The 22651-nt window shown below is 40.4% G+C and overlaps 1 protein-coding gene across 3 annotated transcripts in view; it reads right to left on the reverse strand.

Annotated features, from left to right (window-relative positions):
• Positions 1 to 7655: 7655 nt before the first annotated feature.
• Positions 7656 to 22651, reverse strand: part of slc38a4 (solute carrier family 38 member 4) — a 33116-nt gene continuing 18120 nt past the window's right edge. For all 3 annotated transcript variants that reach the window (XM_054624377.1, XM_054624378.1, XM_054624376.1), the window contains exons 6-16: positions 22368 to 22460; positions 22185 to 22266; positions 22012 to 22094; positions 21481 to 21539; positions 20318 to 20569; positions 19331 to 19410; positions 19087 to 19187; positions 18094 to 18218; positions 12369 to 12513; positions 11716 to 11813; positions 7656 to 11505 (exon numbers count right to left, since the gene is read on the reverse strand). In XM_054624377.1, coding sequence (XP_054480352.1) covers positions 11401 to 11505; positions 11716 to 11813; positions 12369 to 12513; positions 18094 to 18218; positions 19087 to 19187; positions 19331 to 19410; positions 20318 to 20569; positions 21481 to 21539; positions 22012 to 22094; positions 22185 to 22266; positions 22368 to 22460 — 1223 coding nt within the window. In that variant the 3' untranslated portion in view covers positions 7656 to 11400. The remainder of the gene's footprint in view (positions 11506 to 11715; positions 11814 to 12368; positions 12514 to 18093; positions 18219 to 19086; positions 19188 to 19330; positions 19411 to 20317; positions 20570 to 21480; positions 21540 to 22011; positions 22095 to 22184; positions 22267 to 22367; positions 22461 to 22651) is intronic.

Raw genomic sequence — 22651 nt, forward strand, 5'->3', positions numbered from 1 at the left:
TTTGCCTTTTTAGTCTGCTGAAGAAGATTTGTGTTGCGACAGAAAAGCGCTTATGTTATTAAGTATTTTTGAAAATTCATTGAGATGTGTCAGATTAACAGGTACGATATTGAAAATGTTTAATTTAGAAAAAAACATAATTACTTAACTGGAAATTAATTTTACCTGAGTATGAAAAGTACAACTTTTACTTAAGTATTAAACTTAATTAACTTTGATGATTTTGCTTCTTAAATGAAGCAGCAACGCAGTCTAATGGTAACACAGATCCTGGTTAAGATACTATTTTTCACACATGTGTTTGTTGTACCTTTGCCCAGACTGGCTGGTGTTGCCACATTTGGCATCAGGAAGGACTGTGAATTAGATTAAAAATGTGTCTGACACTATTTGAACCAAGCCTTGTTTGCTCAACTCCACCCACACATCTCTTGGGGAAAAATGTTTGAACAGAGTGCTGCCATTTGAGGTTTGGCATTTGACATGCATATCTAAACACAGAAGAGTGCTAAAATCATTCTTCTTTATTTGCCTCTTCAACTAGTGCTTCATGTCTTTACATGTCGGTTGACTGCAGCCCCAAAGATTGTGAACATTTCATTTTTGTGAAATAAATACATCAGAGGCCCAACATGTAAAAACTCTAAAACAAAACGGACAGAAACAGTCCAATGAAAAAAACATCATAGAACATCTACTTTAAAACAATGGTTGTTGCTAAATAAAGAATAAGGAAGGAAGTGAGCTACAACAAAATGTTTATTAATAACATTTCTTTGCACATTCATGCTGGGAATCATGGTATTTCTTAATTCCTCCAGCAGTGACCTTTGAACGGATCTATCTGTTCAAAACAGGAATAATTTCCAGCACTTGTCTCACCATTTGGTTGGCATGTCACTGTAATTTAAAACTTTCTATGAAGAAACACGATGACTAAAAACAAGTGTTGTGACACTCTGGGATCTTATCTTATCTTTAGGAAGTGATCACAGGGATGTCACCACTTTAACTGTTAACATTTAGATAACAGTTAGTGTTGTAAAATGCTTGAAGTTCTTGAGTTCCATAAAGTGGTGATTAGAATAATCCAGTAAAGATAAAATGGTGCTGGTCAGAGGGGTTTGTTCAACCATCAAGAACAAGAACTGATCAAAGACCCAATAATATAACAATATTACACTTAATTGGTACAGCACTTTTAAGAATAAGCCTAAAAACAATTAACAAAATTGTATGAAATAATTCAATAAAATGAATAGTACATATTGGTACAGTAGGTCAACAAGTTCAAGAGTCTATAGCTATGCTAGCAGCTCTGTGTAGCCTAAGGCTACTCAGGGTGCTCTGAGCTACATGTTTATGTCAGCATGCTTACATCACATCCCAATCTACTAACAAGAAATCGAGAAAAGGTGCCCAGTATTGACCCTTGAGGTACACCACAACTACGATTTGTTGATGAAAAAAATTAATCTGAAATGATTTTATCGAGAGGCAAAGTCCCTCCCCCACGGGTGTCCCCCATTGGAATTTATTTCAGAAAAAATATGTATGATAGTCAACGATCGAGAGTGAAATCTATATTTTTTCATCCCTGCATGAATTGTGCGATGAATTACACATATGATGTTTGTTAATTTCAAAGTCGTATGTTTGTTGTTGAACCGTTACCATGGCTTGCCTGGCAAGGTATGTAACTGAGCTATGTTTCAAGCACAAATATAACGTTATCTTTATCTAATTACATGTTATCACAGTATTAAGACCTTTACACACCGGGGGCATGATGAATAAACCACACGAAAATGCAAAGTACTCGTCTGCAAATATTATATGGCGAGTGCTTTTTATTGTGAAAAGTAAGAACGCAAGGATTGGGTCTGGTATGCGCTGCCTTTGTAAAGGTAAAAGGAGTACAAAAGTTTGTCGTCTTGGTTCGGAATACAGAGCTTCTTTGTTGTTGTTTGATAGAGATGACTCAACCCGTTCTGAATGACATGAATGGTAAATGGACTGTACTTGTATAGCGCCTTTCTAATCTACAGACCACTCAAAGGGCTTTTTACACTACATGTCATCATTCACCCATTCATACCCATTCATACACTGATGACAGGGGCTACCATGCAAGGTGCAATCTGCCTTTCAGGACTATTGAACTACTCATACACCGCAGGATCAGCCTGAAAAAAAAATACATTGACATGCAAATTAACCGCAGTAAAAAAAATGCCCCTGGTTTGTAAAGGCCTTTATTTTACAACTTTCTTGACTTGGAAAATGATCAGAAAATTGTGTCTCTTTCTGTTCACTGAGGTACATAAAAAAAGGTTTGTCAATGTAATACTTTTTTTTGATCTTCAAGACAATCGAGGGGAAATGTTGAATGCCAATCTGTGAACACACAGAGGAAAAGGATCTATTTAGGATCAGGACTGTACTGTATATAAGTTTGTTTCACACAGACATAGGAAACTGCAGGGTTGGAGCCTTGCAAACGTTCTGCATATTCTTGGAAAGGGTGTGATATGCTCAGTGGGGGAAAAAACTTAGGTGACAGGCAATGGTTAAAAACAATTGGTTTTACAGCTTTGTCTGCTGGTGACAAATAAAAGGATTGGTCTTTCAGTTTAATACCTAATACAATACCACACGATCCAAAAGGTACATGGTTCACAAAAGCTCCTTATCGGATGTTTCTCTCTGTCTTTTTCAATGCCAATGATATGGTTTTATTTTCCAACTAAAAAGGAGACAAGCATAGAGCTGATGAAAGCAAAGAAGGTCCTTGGTCGGTCAGAGCTTTTTCTTGAGATAGATGTGTTACCTTTGAGGAATGTTGGAGATTTGTATTTTTGCCGTTTTGACACACCCATGACCTGCTGTACTGTAACACTCTTAACGTAATTTACCGAGCTATCCCTAACAGTCCTGAGAGGTCAGAATCAAGACCACCTTCTATGTTGGGTTGTGTGGCTTTGGCTAGGACAGCTGCCCTCTCACACCAGAACGTGGTTTTTATCACCGTGTCGCCATCTTTGCCACCTTGCGCCTTCCAGTTAGACACACCAAATCAAACAGCCGGCTCTGATCTCTGACACTCATAGAGCCAGAGGAGCTGCCATGTACCCGAGAGGAGGTGACCTTAATCCTACCCCATACTGAATGTATTAATGTATTGTATAACGTCATTCAAGGCGATAAAAATTGTCTACACAGACATTTCTGTGCACATTGTGATAGACAGCAAATTAGACTTTATACACTGTAAAAAAATGTATCTCAATATATTTTTATCGTCCACATGAACACATAACAAAAAAAATAAAACAGCTCAGCTTTGTTTTCAGTTGTATACAAAACAATCCCAACTGAAGTTCAACTAACACACTTATTCTGAAGCTTTCGAGCGCATCCCACGGTCTTCATCAGCATAAATAAAAGATCATTCCAAATACTCAAATGATACAAAATCTGAAAGAAGTAGAAAATATGTTTATGTGGAACTAAAATTGTAATCAATGATGTTATTAACTTAACAGGAAAATACTTTGTCAACTGAGCCTGCTATCAAAAAGAAACTGTACAAAAGCCAAATAAAGGAATTTTATTTATTTGATCTAACCTTTATTTATCCAGGGCAAGTACATCCAGTGCTCAAATGATACTTAATCCTTTTTTTTTTTTAAAACTTGCATGCTTATGAAAAAAATCTAGTTTAAAATTAGGTTTACAATGACATAGTATCCTTTAAAATGTGACCTTTTTTAAAATAAATTAACTGTTTGATTTATTGTCAGTGACTGGTTTTCACCGTCACCTTTGTGGTTTTTATTTCCATTGTTTACATCCTCCTTCCTTTACACCTGACAAGGACTGCTGTGTGACGTCAAACTGCTGTGTAAGTGTGTGTGTGTGTGTGTGTGTGTGTGTGTGTGTGTGTGTGTGTGTGTGTGTGTGTGTGTGTGTGTGTGTGTGTGTGTGTGTGTGTGTGTGTGTGTGTGTGTGAGAGAGATCCTATCAGCCTTCAGTGGCTGATAGGCTCCTGGAAATTCACATGACCAGAACATCACAAACACCCTGTGCTTATTGACAAATTGAAACCTGTGTTTGCTGTTAGGACAGTACGTGTTTTAGGATTCTGTGTTTCGCAGAATGTGTGTGTCTGTGTTTTGATGACCTGCCACATGTGACCCTTAGACTGATGCAGGATAAGCCCATGAGCTGTAACCAGCAGCCTGAGCAGAATAATGTTGAACCAGACACATCCCACAGACATAACATCAGTCCATCAACACACACACGCACACAAGCTCAAATCCATTTCCTGGAAAGTGTTGATACAATTATTTCCATATTAAATAGCAAAACCGTTCAGCTGTGGTGACATTTATGAGTATTCAGCTGATGCTTTCATTCAGAATGGGCTCCACTCAGCTGGAAATTAATTCACCTACACTATCATGATTTTTATTAGTGCAGTAATCATTGTGGCTACGACATTTTTGATTTTATCATTATTTTGGTTGCAGCCAGTTTCAATTGTAGTTTCTGTTTGTCTTTTGAAAAAAACAAAAACAAACAATTGGGAAAATAGTTTGACATTTTGTGAAATACGGTAGTTAGATGAGAACATTGTTACCCCTCTCATGTGTCAGGGTAAATATACAGATACAGCCAGCAGCTGGTTAACTTAGTTCGTTGGCTGGATGCATTGGGGACTTTTTATTATAGGCTTTCCAATTTTTTTCTCCCATAATTGCCAAATTGCTAACTAGTGTGTTTTGGTTCTCTCTGGTAGGGCAAAGCAGGCTACTTCAAGCGCACTTCAAAAGTTCTCCAGTGAATACTATGTGACCAACGGCTGGCTGGTTTGGCTCAAAATCTCTGCGGATTGCGGCTGCCGAGGCTTTTTTCCCACACGGATAGTAAGTTATTAACGGTAGCCGTATTCCTGGAATTTACCCCACTGTATGGAACGCTACGGCTAATCCTCATAAAAGGAAGATAGAGCGGGGGGAAAAAACTGGCAGAGAAGGGGGTTGGGGAAAGGTGAGGGTGTGCTGCACAGTTGCAGAGGTAAAGAAGCGAAGAGGAGGGAGAGAGGAAGGAATTAAGTGAAGCGAGAAAAAGAGAGAGGAGCAGGGGAGAAAGAAGGCATCATGAAAAATTGAAACACAGGAAGAAGATGAGTGCAGGAGTAGAGGTGGGTGTCATCATTCAGGCAGACATACAAACAACAAGCACGTTGGTTTGGATCATTTTCAAGGGAAGGTCATTTCATTACATCATTGAATTACATTCTGCGTCTGAATGTCTTAATCAACACTGATTAACTTCAAATAGCTGCACGCACATATTTTAAGATTAAACGTCTGTTTGTGTACAATGAGTCACACTTGGGTTGAACACTCTCTTCATGTTGTGTTATGGTGTGCTTTCCCATGTCTATGTGGCAGATGAATGTACTTTTCAAATTAAAGAAGTCAAACAAACACAGGACTTGCAATCAGGAGACCGGTGTTGATACCAGTTAGTGTTTTTTGGTTTTTTTCAGCTGGTGACGTTTGTGAGGTGTTGAGCTATGTTAAAGCAGAGGAAAGGAAACCAGTATGTAAAAAGAGCAAATAACATAAATTATATAACCCAAATATCAATAATGTGACTTATTATTATATACTACTAATAACTAATTTTACTAAGTGGTTTTGTTCCCTAAAACAAACTGCGGCGGTCACTGTAGGTATGTTGCCTAAACACAACCGTGACCTGGTCACCGTAACAGCGTGGCATAAAATGAAATTCAATGAAAAGCCTAAAATGCGTGATAATGACACGCTATGGGTGTTGCGTAACCACATTCACAACAAAACCTGTGTGGTGGAATGTGACCTGCATCCTGATCCTGTGATGCTGGGAAGTCTCCTTCTGTGTCTTTCTGAATTGCAAATGCACACACACATCAATAACACGCTCACACCTGCAGCCTCAGCCATATTATGTCTTTGTAACCTTTGTTACACAACACACTTTCTGATCTATCTTAATGAAAACTCAGATTGCATGGTGTCCAGAACATGAGACCCAGATGAGCAGCATGTCAAAAACGTCCTCAGAACACGTTGAACTTCAAGGTTAATGACCTGGATGACCGTGACCATAGCAGTTTGCACACCTCATGTCTTTCATTTGTGAAGAGAAAGAAAAAAAGGTGTTGGGTCATTTGATGTCCTCAACTGCATTTATATTACATTCTACAATGAAATGTTCAACTTATATCTCAGTCTGTAAAATCAACAACTAGTAACTGCAGTCATGTAGTTATCATGAATGTAGTAAAATGCTGAATTTGGTTCTTAAAAACACTTTCTACATGAAGAACTACTCAATTAAAATACTAATACTTTTGCTTGAAATTTATCTTGAATATAGTACTGGACCCTATGAAATATGAAACAGACATTGAATTGTTGCTTTATTATACTGGTACAAAAGAAAATGGCGATTGTTGTTAGTTGTTATGGTAACCCAGCTCCGGGCTCCAGACAAGGACGGCTAGGTAGTTGGCTAGGTAGCTTTTCCTTCTTTGAAGCGGCAGGGAGTTCTTACTAATTTTCTGTAACAGTGTTGCATGAAATGAGTCTAACTTAATTCACTCATGCGGCGATAACAATGTGCTTTCCTACACTGTGACAAGACTGTGTGGATAGAGCATTTGATTGCTCCATTTTACTCATTTTTGGCTCTCTGTGCTTCAAAATGTTACTACTCCACTCGTTATTAAGGTCGTTCCAGCAAAACCTTGCAAAAAAGTTTAGTTTATACGCAGGTAGTTCCGTTGAAACGGTTGCAATGGCAGCTGTACACATAAAAATGGCTGACCATCCTGCTACGTTGATTTGAATAGGAATGTCCGTACTGATTTCTGTTACTTAAACATCTTCTGGACTCAACCAAAAAACCCTAGAAAGAAAAGTTGTAGTGAGAATAAAAAGATCCAGTGACGATATCTTGGTATCAAAACGGTACAAAAATTCTTGATATTATTTTTTGTACTGCACACATCTGTTTGTAGTTTGTCCACAACAACAGTCACATTTGGTTTCTTTTTAGTAGTTTCAGTGCCAATAGCTAACCATAATCTAACTAACGAAATTGATTCCTAAACAATATTTAAAAACCATTTGCTTAAAAAATATTTTCAAGCCTCTCTGGGTCCTCCATAAAGTCAAGGCTATGTGTCTAAGAAAAAGGTTACCTAACTCATTTCCCCGACCTCTTGTTTTGATCGTCTGGGAACATTACAAGCTGGTGTTACATATCAGCAGTAGATGCTACCTAGACAGCAACAGTATAATCTATTTTATTTATAGAGGCCAAACATCATCTGATCATTATGCCAGAAATATGGCTTTTGTTGTTACAACCCGCAACCCCTATCTGTAAGCCCGGGTGTGACAAAAAGTTTTTTTCCCAGTGTTTGATATAGAAAGTAATAAAAAACATTCAAAATGAGACTTCTTATAATGCTATGCCAATACCCTCAGTGCATTTCTACAATATGTTGTCTTTATTGGAATCAATCCTGGGTTTCTTGCTAAGTGCAACCTCTTCCAAAGTAAAAACAAATAAAAACATTGAAAAACACAAACTTTTTCATTTCACATTTTTATTGTTCATCATAATGATACAGCATCACTGATACAAAAAACATCCCCTTTGTTTGGGTAAAATTACAATTCTGAATGTTCGGCCTGATCCACAGGAAGCAGAGGCACTGTGAACAGCACAAACATCGAGCCAGTGCTTCTCCAGGGATAGAGGTCCATTGAAAAATTGGGCAGGTGAAGCTGTACAACTCCTTTCTGAACAAAATCAGCAAGGGTCTTGTCTGCTTTTACAGATCACAAGACGACTTCTCATCTAAGCCAGCACAATATACTGCAACATTGTACGGCTTGGCTCAATCATGCAAAAGAGGTGAAGAGAATTGTCCAAAAGTGAGAAGAAATATCATCCAGACCGAATACCTGAGATACTAAAGGGGGTAGAGGTGCGGTGCTGTGAGCATTCTATCAAAAAACTTGCCGCGTCTCGTCTTTTAAAAAATAAGCACTTTAAAAAAGATGAGACCCAACCTGAGGAAGAGACGAAGCTGTTGACCGCCAAAGAGGCAGAATACGCCGCTGACGGCGGGAGGCTAATGAAGTGACAGCTAAACATTCATGAAGAAAATAAATGAAGTGAACCAGATTTACAAACAGGGAACAATCCATTATTGAACATTCATAACGGGTCCTGAAGGGTCTGCGTGGACCCTTCGGTCACGAAGCTTGCTGACTTTATCAGGCCGTGGAAAGCTCCAGTTCAAGAAAGAAAAGTTTTTTCTATGATAACAGTGATATACATCATAAGCCACAGTATGAGAAGCCACTATGTATAAACTACTGTGTACGATTGTCCAGATAGAGCTTCAGAACTGGAAAACACAGAAGGTTTTTGTACTTTTTTTTTTATCCTGTGGAAGAGGTGCACAGCCACACGTTAGCGTAGATGTACAGCTTTACGTTAACATATGCGCTATGCCATGCGATAAATAGCAGAAGAGCCATGTGCTCTTTCAAGAACCTTCCTTGTAGTGTGGTCACGAAATACTTCGGATAATCTTGTCTTGCTTCTGTAAAGTGTTAAAGCACTGTTTTTGAATAACAGCAATACTGCTTACTTGTGGCTGCAATCTCAACCCAGTGTTGGTCAGCAGGAGCCTATCAGCTAGAGAAACACATTGCCTCGTTTCTGAGACTTGTGGGAAAACCGTGTTAGAGACGAATGATTAATTCATCCTGATATGGCGAGTTAACATTAAAACATGAAAATGGATATATAGAGACCAGATTTTCTACAAATATACAAGTTTCAAATAAAGACAAAAAAACTACTGTCATACAGCAAGGGAAAAAAAATTCTAATACAAGTTATATATATTTATATACTAAAACAAACACCGGATTGCAGAAGACTTGTAAGGCAGAATCCCCCAACAACCCACTCACAATGAGTGTCAGTGTACCATAAAATAAAGATTATTTACAGAGCATATACAATTGTCCAAAAAGACCATGTTTGTAATCCAAAAACATGCACATAATACACTATTTCATTTGAAATATCAATTTGTTTCATGTTCATAGATCCGCAAAGGATCTATAATTGTTATCCACTTTGGCTGGATGTGTTGGTGACAGGTAACGGCTTCGGAAACGAGGTGAAATGAGGTTTTGGTGTTGTCGTGAATGATTCTACCAAAGGCACCAGTTTTCAGAAACCAATTTGATAACAATGCAAAGGCACAATTTAAAAGAATCGTTGTTACAAGTTTTATCTGATTATTGACTATGTGTACAACAACAGATTGAACACTGAAATTATGTAACTACATGATAATCGGTCCACTGAGATTAATAATTTACCGTAACCTTGGTTTTGTCAGCAAACGAGATGAAGTGATGTATTTAAAGCCAAAAAACACACTATCTGAATTTTCTGGAACAGTTTTACTTAATGTTATCCATCCAAATGTTGTTTTTTAAATCATCTTTAAAGGCAGAAATTTAAAGAGTTAAGTGAAAAAGTTGATACATTTTTGAGCTGGTTTTACATTCTTATACGAGTCAAATCCTCTGCATGTATCAATATTTAAGCTAGCTCTGTTTCATCATGATGTGTGTGTGATATTGTTCATTACTTTCACATAAAAAAAAAAAAAGCTTATTAAATTGCTGCACTACTCTCATGTCAGTAGACTAAAGATGTAGCTAGCACCTAGAGACGGTAAGCTTAGCCTCGCATAAAGCCTGAAAGTGTGGGAAACAGCTAGCCTGGAGCACTTGGCCCAAAGTGAAAATCGACTTACCAGCCCTTCTAAAGCTTTGTAATTCCAAAACTATATTTCATTAGGAGAATTTGTATGGAAACTAGAATATAAAAAACGTCAAGTTATCGTTCTACGGGGAGTTAGCAAGCTGTCTTCATGCCAAGCTAATTCCCCTGCTAGCTGTAACGTTAGCCTCATAAAATAGCATACAGACATGAGAGTGGTATCAATCTTTCTCATATAACTCACGGTAAAATATCACTTACAATATAAAATAAGGCGTCTCCTTACATTACATTTGGAAAGAGTAGGGGTTTTCCTTCAGAAGGCATGAGGATAGTATGGCACGTCTTAAAAATATTTCACTTAGCATCTTGAATTTACAATCAGATTTCGAATTAGCTCTTTAACATTTAGCTATTTTGGTCGAATTTAATTTACTTTTGAATTGTCCAGTTGCATTTATGTACAATGCATATTTCAAATAGTTTTGTCATACATATTTTGCCAATTACTAAATAAAATAACAACTTAAACAAATCATTTCAGCAGGTGTTTCTACTGCATGTTGGAAATGATCACTTAGCTTCATAAAACCTTCATGGAAAAGAGCTGTATGAACTACAGTATGATATTTTGTACAACCCTTTTCTTCAGTAGACAAACTTAATTATGTACATTGCTATCTTGCATGTTCAGATCCCTCTATGACAGTAACACTGAATGTGCATGAACCCGATCGAGTTTAGTATGTGCATTTAGACTTTGGCAATGCTTCGGATTGTTAGGTGTGGCAGAGCAGCAAACAACTTTTCCTGAATGAAAGTTGTACACGTTTTAATTAAATTAATGATTTTCCTTTTTCTGTTTTGAGATGAGCCGAAAAATCATGTGTAGATGTGTTTTCACCGAGCCTATAGGTTTGTGTATGTGTGCGTTTGTGCTAGCTCTACACACAAAGTGAAACGTAATGCTAGAAGTGCTCCTGGTTTCATGGAGGACCACACACCTTACCTCCAAATGTCTCCTTCAAGTACACAGAGGACTGAGGGATGCGCATTGTCATTCCAGCCCGGCAAATCACAGATCTGCTTCAGATGAGGGCTATACAGTATGTGTTTGTTCCATTTCTTCATAGCTGGAAATATTAAGGAAGATGACAATGATTTCATGCTGTTGGTGGCACATTAAACCAGTCTTGTTTCCCTCTCTCTGGATTTTGATTTTCATGTTTGTGCTGACTAATCCAGAACTTTACAGCAACAACAGAAAAAAAAAAACAACTACAAAATTTGTAACTGAGTGAAAAAGTCTCCCTCCAGTAATATTCTCTAGGGGAGAAAACTGAAGATGCCTTTATCCGGTGCAGCGCATTATGTCCATATGTTTATGACTGACGTTTGTGATTTGAAGTAGGGAAGGGAATCACTGGTGAACCCCGTTCCCAGATGTTGGACCAGCTGAGGTGGGGTGGGGAACGGGGTGCACTGTTAAATGTGAATCTGATGGGGGGAAGAGAGAGCTTAGTGACCACCGCTGGAGCCTGGGGGGTTGTGGATCCAGTCGAGGACGATGAGTGACAGGCTGCCAATCATGAAGATGACTCCCACGATGAGGAAGATGCTCGCCTGAGGAGAGAGAGACATAAAGAGAGACAGAGAAGGGATTACATTTGTGATGATGCACGTTTGAAATTTCTGACAAGTCACATTCTGAAAATGTTATCCGGCACTCGGGGATAGAGTGAGAAAAGTGAAACATTGAGAAAGACGTTAACTGTGTGTCTGTGTGCGTATGTTTGTGTGTGTGTGTGTGTGTATGTAAGTCATCACACTTACACCGATCTTCTGCGGGGAGCGGAACGGCACTGATTTTACCAGACGGATGTAAAAGGCGGCCGGTAGGATAAAGATGAGCATGGTGGCTGCAGAGGAACCTGAAAAAAAAAGAGACTGATTCAGGGAATTGGAGTTTTCAGACAATTGCTATTTCAAATATTTAATTTTTACGTGTACGTTTTTTTTAAGTGTACAGGAAAACAATATATGTAAATCCCCGCCATAAGCAATTCTACTTATAATAATACCAACTCTCCACGACGGAGAACTGGTATTATTAGCCTTGAGGCGTGTGTGCGAAACCCTGCAGCTTACCGTTAGGGAGACGTGTCTACATATTTGTAATTTTCAGTGTTTCTGTGGGTTGGCAGCAAGAACGTGAGTGTTTAGATCCAGTAGTCACAAAGGACTCACGCAACTGCATTTCTGACGTGACCCAACACTTTAAGCTTCTGTACTTTCAACATCTTTACTTAATAAAACGACCCCTGACCTGAAGGTGCTTATCGGGCCTGGAACGGCCTGACTCAATGTTATATCATTCCTCATATATATTTATCACTCATATTTTATGTTTTTGTCTGTAAACCAAATGCACCTCATCATATTTTGTCATTTTTATACAGATCCTTTCGTGTTCGTCAAAGACTCACCGATGAAGCCGAAGATGTCCCTGATGGTGGGGACAAAGATGACCAACATGTTGTTGAAGGCCAGGATGGCGGCGGCGATCAGCATGTGGCGAATCCAGCTGAACTCTCGTTTGCTGAACAGCAGAGTGGTGATGGAGGAGCGGATCTGGGGGAAAAAAACACAAAGTATTAATATTGAAGTCTCTGGCTTCATCATACAGATTCAGACGAATCGGTTCATTTATATTATAACAAAGTTGTACCAAGTTCACCATCAGCTGTCTGAGATCGTGGGGAATGTGTAACTACATAGGTATCCGTTTGGTTTGCAAACATTTTTATAATTATTAAATCATTATAAAATATAATATTAAATTCCAGCAATAAATCCAGCATTGTTAGCTTGCTGCGTACAAACAGTGCAGTCTGCTGGCCTGTGCCCGGGGCTGATTCCCAAACTTGGCCACTGGCTGAAGTGTGTCAAGTGCTACGAGGCAAGTGTGTATATAAAGTGTGTGTGTGTGTGTGTGTGTGTGTGTGAGGGGAAACTGAGAGAACCAGGAGATCCCAGCTAAGACGCCTGGTGCTGCTGAGCCACAGGCAGCCTTGTTCAAGCCTTCAGTGGGTGAAAGGTTGCGGGTATCAGGTGAAACCTGAGGCTCCGTCAGCTCACAGGCCACCGAGGGGGAAGGTTGCAAAGGGGCGGAGTTTACGGCGCCCATTCAAAAAGCCATGGGGATTATCTCCCACGGAGTAATGGTAGCATGGGATTGCATCAGCCGAGAGGGAGAGCTGGGCGGGCTCGCCTGCAGGGGGGGAGGTGTGTCTTCACATGAAGCAGCTATTGGCACTTGCAGTTTACTTTTTTTGCCTCCTCCTTCCTCTTTTACAAACTAGTTATACATAAAGGCGAATGAGGGCCACCAGTCACCATGACAACACATTTAATTACAGTTCAGGCATACACTTGTATGTGTAGAAAGAAATAAGAGATGCAAATGGAGCTTAAGGGAACTATTTTTATTTTTTTTGTCAACCTAAAAAAGACGAAGAATGTGCTTTCCTTTCCTTTTTTTTTAAAGAGCCGGTGCTGCTAGAACACCACATGCTGTCTTTGTAACCTTTCAAGTCTGATTTAGGCACAAGATTTACAGTTAGCATGGCACAGTGGAGAAAAAAATCCCATTAACGGGATTTTCTGTACTGTCACGTTGAACCAAGTGACTTCCATCATGGCTGTTAGGAGGCACCGTGATGGCTCTAGCGCTTCACTGGCCAGTCCCAAAAAAGTGTTTTCAGCCAAAATGAATTGGGTACGGGAGATTTATGACAATAATTTAACTGCATCCCTCCTCATATTCTACAAACGTGCCACCTCCTCCCACCAGTTGTTGCATAATCAGGCCTGGCTTGGAAAACTAGAGCCTGGACGCGGGATTTCTCTCCAAGGCTCCAAACTATTCAGCACCTGACTGTTACCCAGCTCAAAACCTTTGGAGTTCACTGTGTGATATTTGCACACTTTTTTTTGCTCCTGGCTCTTTACCTGTCAGAGGCCTGCACACAGTAGGTGGATGGACTAGTTGTAGGCAGCCAGATTTATCCAGCCACAACTGGGTTCAGCCAGTTAGCAACGAACCTGGGCCTTAGATCATGGCTATGTAGGCCTGTTCTGCAAAAGATGTGGATGAAACCTAACCATTTGCTGCAAACAATGACAATGTTTTTCTCTGGTTGAGTCAAGAATTGCACACGTATAAAAGTGCTTTAGTATTTTCTGACGGCGGTTAAATATAACAGATGCGGGTGTGAAATGAAACTACATGCAGAAGTGGAAGAGTTCCCTTTCAAGTAAAAACCCCAACAGGAAACACCACATCAAGATGTTTTCAGCCACATCGACACCGAAAAGTTAATGAAACTAGACAGTCAAACTAGAATGATAAAACATAACTGCAAACTGCACTCTACTGCAACCAAAACACACTCCAATTGCCTGACATTCTGGAAAAGAGCTGCAGTGCATGTGCACTAGTAGTAGTAAGGAAGTAGTAGGAAAGTGAGTTAAACTCAAGACCCTTTATTATATAACTTTATTCACATTTCTGACTTCAGAATTGGTGCTATCAAAAGTTAGACCCATTTATCTTCATTGACGAGGCAGAGAATTTGTCCAAACCTGGCAATCCAACATGTTTTCTATTCAATGGCTATAAACCTGCAGACACAGGTAAATATGGTTAATGATTATAACTGATCTGCAAATCTTGAGTATTATAATTAACGGTTAATAAAGCCATGTTACAATCTACAAACCCTTTGTAAAGGGGGCTTAACTAGTAAGAGGGAATGGAATTTTCAAAGGAAGCTTTTAACCGTGCCCTTGGAAGGTAAACAACAACACAGTTACCGTTTTATGGACTCGACACAGAAATAATTTCATGTGATTTGCACACTGATAACAAGTTTAATTGTCCAAATGCCAGTCACAAATTTAAGCTAACTGGGGACATTTAAGCTAAAACACAGATATGACAAACACAGTAAACGATGGGTTGAATAATGCTGCTAATAGCACGCAAGCTGGTTGTTACCAGCCATTTAACAAGCTAAACTTTAAGTGCAGTGTTTGAAGTGGTGATGTAATTACTGTCTTAGCGTAAAGTGTGCGATAACCAAAGATATCTCCACTTTTTTTGATTTAAGATGAAATAAAAACAAAGGTAAATATAACTGTCCGCCAACCAGACAGAAGACGTTTAGCAGGATTGGCTTACCACAAATATTCAAGACTAAAAAGTAGAGAGACAAGCGGTTAAGCTAGCGCTACTGAAAGAAAGGCCTGGATTGACACTGAACGTGGTGGTGAGACATAAAGGTGCTGCGGTGCTGTTAATCAGCTCGTTTGCAGCCATCTCCCATGGTTTCAATCTACCAACTGGAGCCTGAGAACTGGGGCATGTTTGACTCCACATAAAGCCCTTTCATTATGTACAGGATCCTGGCAAAGCCCTATGCGATCTGCCCTCTGTTAGCATCTATCCTTCACGTGACTGCACACACACACACACACACACACACACACACACACACACACACACACACACACACACACGCTTCAACACATATCTCCAAACTTACACTCCCCCAAACTAACACACAAAGTCTCTCCTCTCTCATAGAGAATGTCTCCGCTGGAGCCAAGGACAGCGGCAGACAAAGCCAATGTTAATCTCTCTAGCTGAAGGTAGGCCGCATTTCCTCAGAAAATAAAGGTCAGGAGGATTCAAGGCGAGATTCTCAAATGTCAAACGGAAAGTTGGCAGAGTGCGGACTGAGTAGTTCTTTTGATCCGTGGGTCCAAGTACGCCAGTCTTTCCACCATGTTACAGCAACGGCATTTAATTCATTGCAAGAATAGCGACGGTCGGTGAATTAAACATTCCGGACTCTGCACAAATGCACATTCCTAATCTATATTCGTGCACAAATCAACTTTATTACGCTTCACAAACAGCATTAGCTAAGGCCAGCCATTTCACATTACTGTCTCTCAGCAGTGCTTAAAAACCATAATGGGCTTATTTAAAGCAGACTATGGCACCTTTTTTTGAAGGAATCCATACAGTTACAGTGTGATACCAACCCCTCACCCTGGCTGCGTTTTCTGCCTTTCTCTTCTTTATCGACATTCACCAAAGCTGCTTTGCCGCATCCCATTTCAGTCTTGTGTTTCTCCGTTCTTATCAATTTTTTATCTCCTCTGTTATCTCAGTCCTCCTCCCTCTCAGCATCCCTACTCCACTTCAATAACATTAGAAATGTATTCATTGTGAGCAAAATCAAGAGATTTGAATTAAAGAGAACTGCTGGGTATCGAGCTGCCACGTTCTAACGTTCATGAATAAGTTTGTGCCAAAACAGGAACAAACAGACACAGACACTGTAATAGCATGTTTGCAGTTAACCAGACTAACTATGGGTTTTCCTTTTGGATTTCTCTTTTCGAAAAATCAAAAGGCACAATTATTAGTAATCTGTTTTGAAAGAGTTATTATTTCTAACTTTCAAATCGTGTTGCTATTAATATCTTAGAGGCGTGGCCTATTTGACATAATTGTTCAGAACTCACTGTGAAAATGCAACCACATTAACAAACATGCCACATATGGAAACTGGGCAAGCCTGTACAATATTGATAGATTTCCATATATAAATGGCACTGCAGCAACATTAAAGCATAATTAAAGGGACATATTTATCACAATTCATCCTTGGGCAAGTCTCTTATATTCCCAAATGGGATTTAGTTATTCTTCCTCACAATGTTTAACTCAAATCCAAATGCAGATTACTATCAAGTCTATTTGTATTTAGAGGCTTGTGCAGCCCCGGCTATGGTTTGGTTTCTAATCCCCCCCCTTGCCACCCCCCCTCCATGCCGGCTCATCCCCTGTCTCACTGGCTCCGCCTCTCTATCTCCCTGAAGGGTGAGGGTTTTTCCACTGTCCACTCTGAGCCTGTAAACTTCCACTGCAGAGAGAGGGCTATCCTCTCTCATCATCCCCCCCCCTTTATACTGAAAAAACAGCAGTATCTACCCAGAGAGTGTGTGTGTGTGTGTGTGTGTGTGTGTGTGTGTGTGTGTGTGTGTGTGTGTGTGTGTGTGTGTGTGTGTGTGTGTGTGTGTGTAGTAGTCAAAGGGATATGGGGGAGAACGGTAGAATCAGCTACATGGCAGAAATGTTGAGAATGTGTGTTAAGATATGAGACAGTGAGTATATCTGAGCTCAGATAAGTGTGCATATTTATATTCTGTATCTAAGTATAAATGTGTGTGTGTGTGTGTGTGTGTGTGTGTGTGTGTGTGTGTGTGTGTGTGTGTGTGTGTGTGTGTGTGTGTGTGTGTGTATGTGTGTGTGCGTTTGTGGGTGTTTGTGTGTCTGTGTCAAGCCATGCTGCATCATTCTCTGTCAGCACTTTCTTGTTACTGAATATCAATGTCTTTGCTGCCCCCTGGTGGCTGCCTTCTGTGCCTGCAGTCACTTCAAAAATGATTCACAAATTAGCAGCTGCTTGTCTTGTCTTTACATAAATCTGTGTGTGTGTTTGTGTGTGTGTGAATGGAAGCTAAAGCAGGGCATGCAAAGTTCCTCTGGCTGGCAGCCATTTTTGTTCCCCTCATGTCAGACAAGGGCCAAGCTAAAATTAGCCTGTGCACAAATATGGGTCGGAAAGGAAGAGGAGTATGCATACGTATGTGTAAATGAATGTGACCGGGATGAAGAGTCGGTAACCTTTGACCCCAGCTTGAGAGAGAATGGGAAAACAGAAAAAAAAGTAAAAGTAAGAGACTACTGTTGAGATCTCACAGTGTGTGTCGTAATTGAGAGGCGTGGCCGTTTATGACCTCAGCCTGCGTGCTCTGGGATCTGAGATGACGACACAAGTCGAGTACCAGAAAAAAAGTGAAACGTTTGACTATGCAGCTAACACAAAACACTGTCTGTAAGCAGAATGACCAAAAGTGGCAGTAAAGTGCTACTGAATGAATGGTTTAACAAGAAGCTGGTTGCCGTTGGGTGGAAGACAGCAACGCTGTGAGGCAACATTTTCTGCTTTCTAGACATAAGTACTGCTACATATCCCCCCCTTCCCTTCGAGAAAAAACAGCTACACAAACTTAAAAGGCTTTTTAAGACACAGCAAGAGTTTATGTGTGTGTGTTTGTGTGTGATGTACTCACAGGGAACAACACGATGGGGACAGTCAGAGTGACGGCAGTGAGAACAGCCAGACGCACCAGCAGCAACATGGTGTCAAACTTATACACCTTGGTGAAGGTGTGGAGCAACTCTGCCTCCACGTTGTCTGTGTTGGAGGAGAGACAAAGGGAAAATGTCACACACTGTAAACAACAAGGGAAAGAAGCAATGGAAAAGCAAAGTATTGGTGCGGTAAAAGTTCAAATATTAGTGTCAATGATTAATTTCAGGATCTTTAAGTGAAATCTGCAAGATCCTCCTTTTGGGTCACTTAAATTACTAGTTAATAAGATACCATTCCCTTCCAATTAAAGTAAGCTAGAACAGAGGTGTCAAATTCATTTTAGTCCATAGTTCACATATAGCCCAATTTGAACTCCAGTTTAAACCATTGCATAAGAACCTATGAATAGCAACATCTTTCTTTAGTGTAAAGAAGTACAGGAATATTCTGAAAACATTCACAATTAATGAACAATCCATTGAAAGAAACAGATGACGAACAGCCTGGGATTCCTCAAAAGTTCTGTATAATGTATCTCACATTTGCGCTAAATATGATATGGACCACTAAAAGGTGCTGTGAACACACCGAGCACACCGGCTTCCTATTGACCCCTGTGAAGAAAAAGGAACGGGTCCATTTTTCTTGTAAAACCCAAGACACTGAGTCCACTTTTTTCTTGCTACTCATATTAGGACAGCAGGAGCCCTGGTGGGCAAATATGGAAAGCAGTGCAGTGTTTATTGAAAAATTGGAAATAATGACTTCTCTGCAACTTTCACACTTTCTTATGTCACCCAGTTGGCCAGATGCTACCCTTTGGCGGTCCGGTTCTGGCCCTCAAGCTTTTTGTTTAACACCCCTGGTCTAGAATAAATACCCCTGTTTGTGTCTTTTGCGCAGGACAACACCTAACCTAAGGATATTTTTTGAGTACTCTATTACTGCTTCAAAGTTTGGTTGCTCTTACCGTAAAAGGTGAGGTAGCCAAACAGTGCCGACAGCATGTACATGATGAGCATAGTCAAGATGGACAGGTTGGAGACGTTCTGCATCTTTTTCCGGCTGCGACTGTGGAAACAACACAGACGTTTAGAGAGTGCACAGCGCTTTTAATGGCTTTATGATCAAGACGAGTAAAGTAAAGAAAATCTTGGATAATTCTATGCAGATTGAGCTTCTTAACTTCCAAATTAAAGACTGCTCTCACTTACTCTTTAAGCTCACTGTAGATGGGCAGGACCTCAGGGTGGCAGACAAAGGCGAAGGCCAGGATGGGCACCGTGTACGCCGTCTGAGGACAAACAACGTGCAAAAAGTGTTTTATGTGATGGCATTCTTCCAGTACGTAGTTGTTGGATAAATCCATCTAACAAGGGACAGTGCTGTGTTTCCAAGGCTAAGTAAAAAAGGCCATAACGACAGAGGACACTGTCCCTTTAAAACCCTTAAAAACCTTTTATCATGTGCCTCAACTCCTCAAACTACAGCCTGTGATTAAAAGCCCCTAAAATAGCACAAAAGAAGCAGGTAGTCATCTTGTCAAAGACGGTGAAATGAATGCTTCCCCCTTATAAACAAAGTGAAAATCACAACATCAGTGAATCACGTTAGTGCAGCTAACCCCATGAGAACATAATTCTATGTGTCACATTCTTATCCTGATTTATGATCAAGTGGGCCCAGACACAAATCCCTAAACACACACACACACACACACACACACACACACACACACACACACACACACACACACACACAAATGTCAAAACACACCCTAAAACAACCCCACCTTTGCCAAACATGTCTTGGCTTATTCTTGGTATTCTGCGTCTGTTGGGTTTAGTTGTAAGATGTGTGTGAGCCCACACGTCTCACGTTGTTTTAGACAAACGTAGAGTATTCATGTGGATGAACAATGTGTCCACGTTCTCCTCATTCAACAGTTTACCTCAGGAAAGGAAACTTAATACTGGCATTGCATTCACTGATTCAAATGGTGAACTTAACCTACGAAGGAGCCAATGCGTATTTAACACACCTTCACAGAACACACTGGGGCTGCATTTCAAGAGTCACGCCCTTTAAACCTTTCGCCATTGAGACTTTTTAAAGAGCTCACGTATACATGACACTGCAAGTTGGATGAATGTTCCCGGACTGGCGCTACAAGCTCATCTGTGGGCTTCCACGGACCCCACCTGTGAGTTGAAGACAAAGTATTTGGGTGTGCACATCTCCTCGTCGTCCGGATGGGGTGCCACGTGGACGCCGGCGGACTGGTGGGCGTCGTGGCTGCCGAGCACCGCCGGGGAGACGTCGGCGCGGGAGAAGTCCATGTGCGACGTGGTGTTCAAAGGCGGGTACATGCCTGAGGCGTTCATGCTCAGGTTGGACGAGTGGTGGTAGAAGAAGGGGAGAGGGCATGGAAGCTGGGTCTTCTTGTAGATCACCTGGGAAAGAACAGTATGAAGTCATGAATGTTGTATTTAAGATCAAATGAAAGATTAAATTACAAATTAAGAAAATAAATGTGAGAAGAGTTAGCATTGGGGCAGTGTATGTGCTAGCTCTACATTAACAGTCACAGGTTTCTAAACAGGACACTCATACAGTGTAACTCACCCTGTGGTGGCCATATTGGACTGGGTCCAATAATAGCTAGTAAGCAAGTTTAGAATTGCCTTCTGCTGTGTCGTTGAAACTGCATTAACTGTTTTTTGTGGCAATTTTAGCAGAAACAAGCTGCGAACACAACAGTCGCCACTCGTGGAAGTGTTCTCTGGGCCTGAGCACAAATCAGAAGATATTTTCAGAACCGGTCGAACGGTTTGGTTGAGAAGGGAGTTTCTCTCATCATACTATATTAAGTAATTGGGCTACAGCTATGATAGACCCGACCCTACATGAACCAGCATAGTTGCTGTGTAAGCCAAACCACAAACCACAGCAGCAGTTTGGGCCGAAACCTGATAAAAAAGATCTGGATTTCCACCGTGAAAACCAAATATATAAAAAAATGTATTCCAAGCTTAAGAAAGCTAAAGTAATTCCAGTGTAGTAACAGACATTGCAAGGTGTGCCATCTCCTACTAAATGTTCAGCACAGTCCAGATTATTAGGTCTGCATTAAAGAAAAAAAATCTAACACTGAATTAAAAATAAGCTGAATATCAAATTTATGTGAAGTGAAAAAAATTGTCCTAATTTTGATAGTCGATTAGTGTCAAGTTATCCAAATAAGTCACAGTTGTTGTGGCATTTTTCCTTATCATACTAGATATAGTCATTGGGTACTATTGGGATGCCTGAATCCCACACAAAGCTCATGGTTACTGTAAATCTTTTTGGGAGCTGAACTTACCACACCCAGGAAGAAGACCATGCAGGAGAGGGAGAAGCCGCTGGTATAGCCAAGGTAGCCTGTAAAGCAAAAAAAAAGCAGTGAGACAACGGCACCAGACACTGATGTAACGCTATGCAACAGTTTGCTATTCTTACTCTGCACCTCTGCTCATCGGTTCTGCATAAACACCAATTCTTTTGGTATCTATTCTCAGATCTTTATGTGTAACTGTTATAATTAAATTATCTGATCATTGGGATCAGTGTTCAGAATCCTGGAGCTGAGCCAGTTGAGGCGGATCTGACTCTTGCATTCATCAATTACATCTGGATGGCTGAGCTGACTGCAGGCTCGAAGGCAGTGTTGCGCTGACTAAGAGCTCTACTAGTGTTGATTACAGACAGCTGCAATATTTGACTCAGACTGCAGGAAGTGACATAGATCCCGCCTCTTAGAAGTCAGCGGCAGTATCAGAAGTATCTGAATTACAGACGACATGGCTAAACAGTTGAATAATATTCAATTAAATGGTGCAAAGGAAGTCCTTACCCAGATTTTTGAGCAGAGACAAAGGCAGGATGATTCCGATCGACACGAACACCACCAGGTAGTTCCCGTTCATGTACCACTCACTGCAAACACAGCACATGAGGTTAAAAAGAGCTCAGATCCTCGACTGTATTCAGTGCACACATTGAATCTCCAAAACCACACACACTCACCCAGAGATTTCCTCCAAACCCAGAAAGGCTCGGATCACTTCGGGGAGCTCGTACTTTACGATGAAGAGGTAGCTGGACATGGCTGCAAGTACATGACAGAGAGTGCTTAGGATTTGAAACAGTACATGCACATATAGTTTTAGCAAATCAAGATGAAATACACGGGCAAAATGTACTTCCTACCTCCAATATTCTGCATGATTATGGATCCGAATGCCGCCATTTTCCCCGGCCAACCGAATGCTCTCTCTCCAAGCTTCTCATAGATGAGGGATCCTGACACAAAGGACAAGTTGTATTAGTCATGGAGAACTCTTCAGGCATGACAAAAAAAAGCAGAGACAATGGGAGTAACGAGAAAGAAGGATGGTTCCTAAATTGTACCATCATTTTTTCATTGAAACTAGCGATTGAGACCATAAACTCATGTTTACAATGTTGACTGAGGGAATAAATCAAGTGAAGTT

Source organism: Anoplopoma fimbria, chromosome 23, assembly GCF_027596085.1.
Source record: "Anoplopoma fimbria isolate UVic2021 breed Golden Eagle Sablefish chromosome 23, Afim_UVic_2022, whole genome shotgun sequence".
NCBI lineage: Eukaryota > Metazoa > Chordata > Actinopteri > Perciformes > Anoplopomatidae > Anoplopoma > Anoplopoma fimbria.